This window comes from Centroberyx gerrardi, chromosome 8 (assembly GCF_048128805.1).
Source record: "Centroberyx gerrardi isolate f3 chromosome 8, fCenGer3.hap1.cur.20231027, whole genome shotgun sequence".
NCBI lineage: Eukaryota > Metazoa > Chordata > Actinopteri > Beryciformes > Berycidae > Centroberyx > Centroberyx gerrardi.
Genome location: NC_136004.1, coordinates 6,870,513 through 6,882,758, shown reverse-complemented (window position 1 = coordinate 6,882,758; position 12,246 = coordinate 6,870,513). Strand labels below are relative to the sequence as shown.

The following is a 12,246-nucleotide window of genomic DNA, read 5'->3' as shown; positions in this document are numbered from 1 at the left end:
AGGTGGGTTAGCAACTGACCTCAAGAGAAACACACTGAATTTCCCAGAGATGGTGGAGTGGATAACATTGCATCCTCAGAATCTTCTCTCTTGTCTCTGCTGCACTCTGTAGCCTCCACACTGTCTGAGGGAAAAACAATGCTAAAGGGAGTGCCAACTCTACTTAAAAATTAAAATGATTTTTATTACCCACTGTTATGATTCCAGTCTCCAGGGTTGGGGAGTAACAGCAGATGTAAAAGGATTCCAGTAATCTGACTACAATAAATTGTACGGATGGGACCATATGCTTATTTCACGATACGATTCAATACATGATATGTGGTTCATGATTCCATACAACCACGATACGATGTAATAAATAAAAGTTCAATGACAACAAAGTATGACAAGTATGTGCAGAATCATGTTTATTTCTGAGCCACAAACCTTTCTAGCGATGGCATTGGCTTGCTAGAATGTAAACAACAATTTCAAAACGTCATTACAAAATGCAAATAATATAATTTGGATGGAGAGCTTGTGAAACTGTGATGGTCAAGCGTCTCATTTGTGATTACTACAGCAGAATAAAATGGAGCTAATATCGCGATTCATTTTTCTGCCCCACGATACGTATTGTCACATTTTTGCACTGCGATATATTAAATTTCGATATATCGTCCCATCACTAATAAATTGGTAATTGCACTCACTTACAATTACTGTAGAAAACACAGTAAATGAGTACAGCACTTAAAAAATGTGAAAGTGATTACTTATTGGATTGCTCACATAGATGCTTCAAGGAAAAAGGTGTTCAAGATTATATTAGATTACATTGCTGTGTTGGAGTAACGGAACGGATTACGTGACTAATTTACAGTTTTAACGGGTAATCCGTAATCTGTGACGGATTACATCTTGAAAGTAACCTTGTGTGGTGTTCTTCAGGTGAGGAACAGCAAGGCCAGCGGCTACTGCCTGGACCAGGGCTCCGAGGACGACGACAGAGCCATCCTCTACCCCTGCCACGGCATGTCCTCCCAGGTCAGACCCAACACGTGGTGGCTATGTGTTCATGTGTCACAGTACCATCAGTTCATCTCTCAGTCAGTCACATGTGTATTTGTGTTATTGTGATGAAGATAATTAAAAGTGTTCTCTTTTCCTTGTATCGCACTCCTGGGAAATGTTAAAACGCTCGCTTGGATTTATAAATCAACACATTAAGCGTTTTTTCTGAAACTCGTGGAGTCTCTCTTAGACAATGCGGTGCAGTTACTCTCCTCTAAAAGCCCCTTAGAAGTTTAATCAGACATTATTCAATAAGTGATGGTGGCAACAGCACCAGAGTGACAATAAGATTGCCGGGGCCACGGGGAGGACTGCTGGACAGAAGTGGACAGAAGTGTAGGGTCCTAACACACCGCCGCTTGTGATAGGCTCAATAAACAACAAAATTACTAGCCAACGTTCATCAAGTCTTCTACCCAAAATCACATTCACCTTCACATTGCTTGTGTTTCTCTGTGTTTTGAAGAGCAAAAAGAAGGTAATAACAGCCCTTGATAACAGCTAATACGTATTCTGTCCAAGTAAGCAAACGTGAAGTTAGCCCAGTATGCAGTTACAGTCGTGGAACTGGAATAAAGTTGTGTATTTCTTTTAAAAACGGTTCCCGTTTTGTACTGTATATGTCTCACAATGAATGTGGTCATGATTTATTGATGTTAAAATGCTGCATGTCGCACCTTTGACCTCAATCCTTTCAAGTGATGACCTGACCTCTTTGTAAAGGCGCCAATGGTTGCTGGTATAGCCTTAATGTTAGAGAAGCGGCCTTGTGACTGTAAAGCCGTCAAAGTGCAATTGAGCAAGACCCCCACCCCCCCGTCAAAGTCTCTTTTAGAGCTGCTCAGTAAGCATCAGTAGAAGACCGGTTAGCACCCAGGTGAGAATGTGTGTATGTGCATGAATATGAAGTAGGGCGATGCTGAAAAAAGAACATGTGCACTCAGCATAACCTTTGCCTGAATAAATGAAGATCTAAAAAAAAAAAAATTAAATCGATGCCGGGGCAAAGGGCGGCGTGGGTGGGAGGACGGTGGCCTGTTTGTTTTCCTTTTGTGCAGCGAGACAAACGCAAAATGCCCGAGACACGAATCATGCAAATGTTATTCATGGCTGATGAGTGACGTGTTTATTATCTGTCACATGCGGAATATAAATATATAGGGCAGCAGCTCACCGGGCTCTCCTCTCAGCGAGAGCTCCGTGGGGTCCGGTAATGTAAAGCCACACTGACTCTTTTAATCCCGCTCCCCCTGTGGGAAATAAACAAATGGAGATGAATTTTGCGCCTTTGTATCATTAGATTACAATGATGGCCGGCATTACTGCGAGCGGGCCGAATTCAATTTCGCGGGACGCCCTGATTTTTGCATTCCTTTTACCACTGCTCCTTTTACTTATGAAAAAATGTAATTGCAAAGCATAAATCTTTATTGTGCTTCTGAGAAATGAGGCTCTCCCTGCTGGCGCTCCCAATGGAAATCTAAATCATGGATAATGTCTCACCTTTGTCCAATAGTCTAATGCAGTGTACAGAGTGGCGGAGGGAAACGGCTACAGGCCCTGCATCATTCCTCTGGTCACACACACACAAATACACACACACGCACACACACACACACACACACACACACAGAGATCCTGCCTGGACTCGCTTTCCTACTGTCTCAATACAGAAAAATTAAAGCAGTAATCAGTGAGATCCTATAGATTTTTTTTTATTTAGTCTCCATCTTTGGTGCTCAGCGCTCATTGCTGTGGTGTTTCTGCACTGCACTTCCCAGAGATCACCTGTCAATCAGACAGTGTGGGCAGAGCTTGGATTTTCTGTTGATGCAGTTTGAGTTTCTGTAGGTGGGTAAAAGCTTTCATATCAGCTGGTGATAGAGAGCAGCATTATAGACATGCATTTATATGAAAATATTGCGGATTATGACTTTAAAGCAAAAGTGGAGTGGACAGCCCATTCTCCTTTAAACAAAACACACACATGGGTTCTTACCAGCAGGAATCTCAGCTATGCGTGGTGTACATGGGTGTGTATGGTGCTGAGGGGCCTCTTAAGTCCTCTTATAGGGGTTTGTGTAGCGGTCGGAAGCTCACACATGGGCCCCCATACGGAGAGGACATGTGCTGGCTCCAGAGCTCGGCCCCCCAAGCCCCCCAAGCCGAGGCATGAACCGTAATCTTACAGCGGCACAACGCTGCGTCGTCACCCGGTGGCGGAGCAAGGCAGAGACGAGGAGATTACAGCCCAGGAGGAGATCTCCCCTTCAGAAATAATATCTCCAATACAATGCACAAACACCGCGTCTTATATTTACATTACGCCAGCGGTGCGGCTCCGTTAACGAGCTAATTAGGAAACTTGTGATTAGCTTGACCTCCAAAAAAAAGTGGCTCCGAAAACTTTTACGGTGCCAGGGAGGCAATGGAGCGTCTAACGTCTCTGCAGGAGTACAGGTTAATTGGCTTGGCAGAATCATTTCCTCGCGTTAATTATTTGTTATGGTCCCATTTTAAATGTATTAGCGTATGAAAGGCTTCCAGACTGAGCCGTAAACAGGTATTAGCAGGGATTATGCGGGGGTTTTTCCTTGTGCCCAGTCATAGTTTACGCCGCGCGTAAATCTGCTTAGGGTGTTATAACGCCGAGAGACCCAAGACACCAAGACCTTGAAAAATTCCTAATCAAACTGTCTGTAATAATGACCTTTAGGCTGCCACCTTGAGAGAAATACAACAAGATCAGGGCATTATGTGTGTAGCATTAGTACAAGCTGTGAAACATCTCTCTCAAGGATTGCAGCTCTTTTCTGAGGCAGGCACAATTGTTTCATGCTGTTCATCAAAGACGTTTTATCATCATTTCAGCTAACGTCTTTCATCCAGTTCAATGAAATCACTTAAAAGTTTCCTGGAAGTCGAAAGAATTATCCGTATCAAGGCCAGTGTCATTAACAGCGACCCAACTGGCCCCAGACGAGCACGTTTAACCCCCTCAGCGATGCACAAAGTGGCGCCTCTTTGTTTTCTCTTTTCTTTGGGAGTGTTTCTTCAGGGCAGAACATTGAGTTAAAACACCGCCTGTACTCTCTCTCTCCTCCAGAGGAGCGCCTTGCAACGCCCACACAGGCTGCCTACTCCGCACTCCTCTATCCATCCTCCAGAAAGCGCTCCACACAAAAAGCCTCAAAATCAGTTTGGAGAGATTTTTACATGCTAAAGTTGATCGGCGAAGGCACTTGAACGAGGATTAACAGTGTGTGGCGGCGCTAATTGCTTTTTATTCCATTATAATTGAAGCGCCAAGAGAATTCATTAACATTTTTTGGGGTGTTTGTAGAGATAGTGGTGACAAGGACCTGCATTTGCGATGGGATCTGAAATTTGTAGAAGCTTATTTTCCCATCTCATTTTAATATTCCCTATTTACCCGTAATTAAAATATTCAAAACAAGCAACAAAAGGGTATTGACTGGCATTCATTTAGCGGCAGCGAACACATTGTTCACATAAGTCGGCATATCAACAGTATGGGTTCAGAGGCATCCTGTTACATTGATCCTCACAAGTCCGTGCATAATATAGCTACCTAACCCAGGCTTTAATGGATGGTTTTCTGTGTGTGTGTGTGTGTGTGTGTGTGTGAGATTCAGGACCTTCATGTGGGTGCATTCTCCCTCAGCACAGGACTACCTCTGTCCTGAAGACCCCCCCTCTCTTTGGCATCTCATTTTTCAGAGAGGATCGCTCCTATAAATAATAAATGCTATCTCTACTGTATCCTTACGTAATAGATACGTATCGTCGCAGGGCCTTTCATGTGCAGGATTAAGCGGCGAGGGATCAAGTTTTGGTCGAGGGAAAGTCTGTAGCATTGATGGGATACGTCCCAGGTTCCACGCGTTGCTCTGAACTGGAATATTGTACAAAAAGTAATGGGAAAATAAAAGTTGGCAGCAAAATCGCACCGCGTGAATTACAGTGACATAATACATTTACATCCAATGATGCAGATGCAAAGTTGAGGCGTTCTCTAAGAAGCGCAGTATTAGAATATTGAAGCTGTGATTGCTCGGTGGTTCAGTCTGACGTGTTGCTTATCTCTGTATTGCAGCTCGCCCGCTATTCCACCGAGGGGCTCCTCCAGCTGGGACCCCTGGGGTCGACCACCTTCCTGCCCGACACAAAATGCCTCGTCGACGACGGCAGAGGGCGCACTCCCAGTCTGAAGAAATGCGACGCCATTTCGAGGATTTCCCAGAGGCTGTGGGACTTCACACAGGTGAGAAGGAAAAAAAAGCAAATGCCCTTCTGACACTGATCCTCAATTTAGCGGCTTATACTTCCATCCTTGCCGCCGCCGCACTTCAAACACTCCAAACATGGAGAAAGCTGAAACAAGACAGTGAAGCATGTATTTTGGAGTTTGTCTTCATTGAATGGGCAATAACTGTCATTGACGCCATAACAACAGGCATCGGGACACAAGAGTTATTCTGAGAATGAGCACTTTGTGTTGCAGCCATCTGGCGTTTCTTGAAGTGATTATGCAAATTTGACGATATTTTCGCATGTGCTTTTGTTGCAGAACGGTCCGATCATCAGCAGGGACACCGGCCGATGCCTGGAGGTGGAAATGTCCAAAGACGCCAACTTTGGCCTTCGCCTGGTGGTCCAGAGGTGCTCCGGTCAGAAGTGGATGATACGAAACTGGATTAAGCATCCCAGGCATTGAAGCCAAGACAATGAGCTCCGAGAGAGTCCGGGCGATGTTTCAAGGAGCGGTTGGATCGCGCAAACGGCGGACAGTTCAGAGAGCGGGACTGGCAGGGCTCGTGCGCGGTATTTCACACCGCAGACTGCTGTGCACACTGAGCTCCCCTCAGGCCAGACAGCTTTCCAACACCGAGTCTTACAGAAGAATATGATGCATTCATGTGTTCCACCGAGCGGCGCGTTCGCAGAGACCTTACGGCAAGAAATGTCCCACGTTTCTTACATCCAGCTACATGTATAGAACAGAGTAACAAGACACCCGAGTGGTGGTTCCAGATCGCTCGCAGCGCTCTCGTTTCTACTGTAAAACAATCATTCAGTTCTTTGCAGATGAGACGGAGAGCGTGATATTTTTTTTTTTTCTTTCCTGAATGCGTCTGAGCAAATCAAAAGATGAAATTGCTATCAATTGCCACATCAACATGTAATTATTTCAGGCTGTGATTTGGAAAATTGCTTTGGACATTTTTTTTGCTACCCCGGTAAGAGATTTAATCGGCTTCGCAGGGGCGGCTCATCATCTGATCAGGACGCATTTCACCTGCGCTCACACACACACACCGCGACGGTTCTTTGTTTCCTTTGGACTGCATTGCTCACCGTGGACAGGAGCAATCATGTGCCTTTTTTTCCTCATCGTTCTGCTTCATCTGACCAGGGAATGTCAGTCCCAAAAGCATGTACAAAATGATTTGAAAGTGATTAATATATAAAACAATGTATAAAACAGTCTAATGATAGTAATATATTGTAAAAAGCGCAAAAATTGATATCTGTCCTCTGATAACAATTAGGATAATAAAATCATTTTTATGATGAGCAACACTGTGTTTCCCCTCACACATTTTAAGTCAATTCTGCTGTTATTTCAAAGACTTGTAGAACAACGTTTGCTGCCCAGATGCACTTAGCTGTCTTTTGGTACTTTTGTAAAGCCGGTCGCAAACAGCGCCGGTGCAATTGCTCGTCTTTTGTTGTGCCTGCACTTACAACCACCTCAAGTCTCCTTCAGGTTTCTGGCCCTGTGCACTCTAATTGCTCCAGCACGCCCACCGGATAACAGGTCTTCAGAAAGCACTGAAAGCTTTCCAATTATTACACTCAGCGAGAAACTCCTTAACCCGCTCCCTTTTTTTTCTCACGGGCCGACCAAAAATTTGGCAGCTTTTGAAGATGAATAATATAAAGTATAAATAAATAAAAAGTGTTTTTTTTCTTTGCCATGCTTTTAGGTTAAATGATGAAAATGTAAAAACATATTTCAGAAATGCTCATGATGGTTGTTCAAAGGGGAATTAAGTGATCTATGACATATCAACCTCTATCTGCAATTGAATCGGCCTATGGTGGCCTGTAATAGACAAAAATAATGAAGTCACATTTTCATAGTAGAGACATATAAGCTAGATAATTTTAGCTAAAAGGTTAGCTTTTTTTGGCTTGAGAATGACAGAATGATTGAGCAGTTGAAAATGCCAGGTGTATGTAGGTACAGGTGTGTGTGTGTGTATGTGTGTGTGTGTGTGTATGAGAGGGAGGGAGCAGCATTTTGTGATGTTGGACAGTAAAAATCTTACTTATTGACCCTTCAACGCACAAGTCCTACACAGCAGAATGCCTGCCACACCTGCTCCACAAAGTGACACTCTCTACCTTGAAAACATTGAACACATCCGTTGCGTTCACAGGAGGCTTCCCCCGCGCGTCCGATCTATCTCTCCGCTACCCCCGAGGCCCGGGGCGTTTTGTGTATCTTGTGTATTTTGGGAAGCGATGGGAAGTGAAACAGCTCCTCAACCCAGGGGTTAGCCACCTGTGTGCTCCGGAGGCCCGTTTTAATTTGGTTTCCAGCTGGTTTACCCTGAGAGATTGCCTGCGCTCGCCGCCACGTCATGCTTCTTTGCCTCTAATCATTCCATATAAGCAATGCATCATCTCCGTGTCCTCTAAACGAAGACCGCTCCAGCTCTCCCGGGGTAATATCTTATTCTGGTCTCAGACAAGGTTTACAAACACACTGCCTGTGCAATGTCTCACACCCCCCCATGTCAGGAAATAGCCTTAACCAGGAAATTATTATTCTATCAATAGGCGTTTTCCCAAGACTTACACCTGCAGAATAATGATGCCCCGCTTGATGGAATGAGTGGATGCAGTGCGTCACGGCACTGTGACGCAGCCCGTGGTCTTTATACAGTGGCCTTCTAGGAGATGTGGTGCAGGTACACTCACTCTGGTTTATGTGTGTGTGTGTTTGGTGGGGGGGTAGTTTTGGGTTAGTGTAGGATTTGGATTTAAGGTTAAAATTAGAATCAGGATTAGGTTTAGGTTAGGGTGAGGGTTAAGTAGTGGTGAGAGTTAAGGTTAGGGTTAGGGTTTAAGGGGAATGAATGTAGTCGATGGAAGGTCCTCACATGTATAGAGTATGTATGTGTGTGTGTGTGTGTGTGTGTGTGTGCGTATTAGCATCGCACGCTTCAGCATCAGACAATAGCTATCGAGCCTCCTCGCAGCAGGTGAAAGGAAAGGTCAGCGTGCATTACAGGTTTCATTTTCACTCGGGTGGATGACAGCGTGACAGTGAGTGATGGGTAGGGGGGGGGGGTGTATGGGAGGGAGGGCGGGGTAGAGGGGGGTGAGGGGGTGCGCTGGACGGACAAGGACACCGCATCTCCCTCTCGCGGGCAGGAGACCCTCGTTCTTTCTCATTGTCATGCTGACAATAGTCTCTTTACACCTGGGCCCCGGCCAAGAGGGAGAGGTGACTTCATTATTCAGACAGCTGCAGAGAGGGGCCGTCATGACAAACGTGTGTGTGTGTGTGTGTGTGTGTGTGTGTGTGTGTGGAGGAGGGGTGGAGGGGTGGCAGGGTTTGCTTTCAAACAGCCAGCATCTGATAGAAGCGATGCAAAATGCAGCATTTCCATTGTGAGGGCGAACCAATGCAAATTCCCCAGACCTTCCCTGAATGTCTGCTGTTTGCACATGCATTCATAGCTATGAGAGAGCCAGGAGAGCAATCTGAGGTTTATTTATCTGCAGAGAAACTGACAGCAATTACTGGAGTGTTTGGAAAAGCACCGAGATCTGGACAGATAGCCAGCTCAATAAGCAAAAGTGTGAAAGTTTTAATGAGCAAAGTTTGATGAGGGGGCAAATGCACACCAAACCGTATAATGAGTTATGTTACAGAAAATGGTATGCTATGGGTGCAATGCAGATGTTTATGAATGTGATAAAGTCTAAGTGAAATTTGGTCTTTGTCCCTTTGAATTCAGTCATGGGGATTATAAAGCCTCACTTATTTTCCTCTGGACTGGATAACAGCCGGGCTTTATGGGGACGATGAGTGGGTCATTTCTTCACATATTAATGTCATACAGTTTATGAGCCCCCCCGAGATAAAATGATCATTTCCCTGTCCAATATTTCACCTCTTTTACAGTCCTCATCCCACCCGGCCGATGCTCACTCTATTCTGGGCTCACAGAACGGGAAATATTTTCCCTTGTCATATTTGTGCACATTTAATACTTAGATTTACATAATTTCCACACACACAGACAGTAAGAATGTGCACATAATGAATGTTCAAATAAAGCAAAAGTATAGCGGATCAAAGTATATCAAAATGCTGGCCAGGGTGGCTTTGGCTGGTCAGGATAGCATGGTGTAGCCCAAAGAAGGGAAGACGGCCTGGAGGTTAGAGAGTCCCATAACAGGACGGTCACAGGTTTGATCCCCGCGTTCTAAGAATAAGATTAGGTAAATAATAAAGTAACTGCACTGAATGTAATACAGACTATAAGGTCAAACTGGGTTCAAACCCCACACTCCACTCTCCACTTTTACCTATCTCTACTTCCACTAATGCATTTTTACCAACCCCTATCCAATAAAGTGAAGTGCACTGGAAGTGGACTAGATGCAGGGCTGGGGAGTAATGGACTTCATGTTACAATATAGCAGTTATCTGATTACAAAAACAGTAATGCTATGATGCATTGCAATTACTGAAGATACATTCTTTTTAGAAATAGGTGAGTACTTGTTTGATTACTCAAAAAAGCGTAAAAAGTAATTGTGTTGGAGTTCTATAGATGCAGTAAATGACACATCTTGACATCTGCACATGATGATGATGATGATACTATTAAAATTATATTCTGAATAGTCCATTTAATGCCAGAGTCTATACGTTTTGGAAGCAAAGTAATCCAAAAGTAACTGAAAGTAATCAGATTGAGTTGGGGTAATCCAATGGAAAAATTATATTGATTCCAATTTTAATTGTGTAATTCATATTTACATTGATATTTACTGCTTTTACATTTTAAGCATTTAGCTAAGGCAACAGTGGAATTTAAAGTTAGATCATCCGATTGCAAACATTACAAACAACCACTAGTTAGGAGTGCAAGAGTCAAAGCCACAACGCCAAGAAAATGTGTTTATTTTTATATGTGTGTGTATTGGTTATACATGTAACCAATAACACTAATATGTACCTTATTACACTTTGACAATGACCTTCCCAATGCTGCATATCCCTCCTCCATAATAGATGTACCTGCAGAGGAGAGAATAGAGAGCGAAGAACAAGTAAAACAGTCTGATAGAGAGTAGCACGGCACCAGCAGGATCAGGGGAAAAAAAGGCTCGCTTTGGGCGGCTCAACAGCTATATCTGCTGTCAAATGGACAAAACTTTGAGCAGACTTTGAAACCCACACTGTTCTCATGGTTCGGATCAGAGACCCTAACTAGACTCTGGGTATTGACAGCTAACGGCGAGATCAAACACCTCAGCAAGCAGTTTATCTCTTTGTCTCCATGTGTCTCTCTTTAGGTGCACGGTGCAATTTCCTAATCAACAATAATTGCTTTATTCCGTCAATACCGCAAAGGGGCGATGGAGATTTCAGACAGTTATGCTGTACAAGCTGATGGGATGAGAGAGTGAAGAGAGTGGCTACGTGCCTGAACAGCTTGTGGATCTTATAATGAGATCTCCAGAGATAAGCAGCGCAGTAGCTCCAAGACACAATTAGGCCCAGCGTTGCTCTACCTCCAAGATAAAACTGTATAGAGGCAGCGCTGAGGTGGTGTGTGTGAGTGAGTGTGTGTGTGTGTGTGCACGTGTCTGAGAAATGAACAGGGCCATAAGGAATTGGCCGTTTCTCGAGCAGCAGCCATAGTAACACAATGACCCCTCTGCATACGTCCCCATAATAGTTCAATTACATTTGCTGCATTTCGGTTGTTTCCAAACTTGCTTTGGTCCGAATCAGGAGACGAAACCATACCTAGCTATGAAGTTATTATAACAAAACACCTGAGAACTTGCGTACTGGAATTTGCACTCAGAACATATTCACACACCTGTGTCCTAAATTTTAATTCACAGAAAATGTGTGCATTGTGCAAGTCAGAATGAATGAATGGATGGAAAAGAAACGGCAAACGTGATAGATTTTCTCAAATGTATTTCTTGAATATTGGCTGGTTTTCTAGTACAACTCAGTGATTACAACTTCTCATATGTGCATATACATAGTATGTGAATATTTTCTGAGTGTAAATTCCAATATAGATGTTCTCAGGTGTTTTCGCTACAATAATTACTTCATAGCTAGGTATGGTTTGATTGAAATTCTGTTGGGTGAAATATAACCAAACCAATGCATATATGGAACACTGCATATATTTGAAAACACCCAAAATAATCGTAATTGAACTATAATATAGAGTATAAATTCCAAGTTGTCGGGTGTTTTGCTCCAACAATGACTTCATACTAGCAATCATTTTAAGGTTGACTAGATGTCGATTTGACGGCCTGCACCAACTTTTAAAACCTGTGTATATATTGTGCCAAAATGTAAGTTGAGACGACGCCCATAGTCGCCCATAGTTGTCTATAGCTGCTACCTGGATCTAAATGTCTTTCTGATATCAGTTTTTGATGTTGGACTTGGCCACTTCCTGCACATCAATGTCCCTCAAATGCTCGCTGGGTAATTTATCAGCAAAAGCCACATGGGAGCGGTCACATCCTTCATTGGTGAGAACCTCGGTGTGGGAAAGGACTTTCTTCAGGGGTAAAACTCATCCTTAACCCATAACTCATGCCGTGTTGAATGCATAATGCATGGTGCTTCCTGCAGCTGGGTGGGATCAAGGTCGGATCGCGTTCTCCCTCCAAACGAAGCTCCGGGGTTGGCTTGGAAAACGTACAGAGAAGCCTCCCTCCAAATAAAGACTTGGTCCAGTCGGTTTGGACCGCGGTGTTCTCAGCCGCTTAAACGAACCCAACTAAGGGGGAAACCACTCCAGGGTTCAAAATAACTGCTTCAAACCAACGAGGGGTGAAAATGCCTTTAGGCCTTGATTTGGCAACGGAATAGAGAAA

General features: G+C 43.9%; 1 protein-coding gene across 1 annotated transcript in view; it reads left to right on the top strand.

The window, feature by feature from the left end:
- The window catches only part of galnt9 (polypeptide N-acetylgalactosaminyltransferase 9), a 74,419-nt gene extending 68,625 nt beyond the window's left edge, over positions 1-5,794 (top strand). Inside the window, exons 9-11 of the mRNA XM_071918670.2 lie at positions 934-1,029; positions 5,174-5,341; positions 5,648-5,794. Of these exons, the coding sequence (XP_071774771.1) occupies positions 934-1,029; positions 5,174-5,341; positions 5,648-5,794 (411 nt within the window). The remainder of the gene's footprint in view (positions 1-933; positions 1,030-5,173; positions 5,342-5,647) is intronic.
- The last annotated feature ends 6,452 nt before the right edge of the window (positions 5,795-12,246 follow it).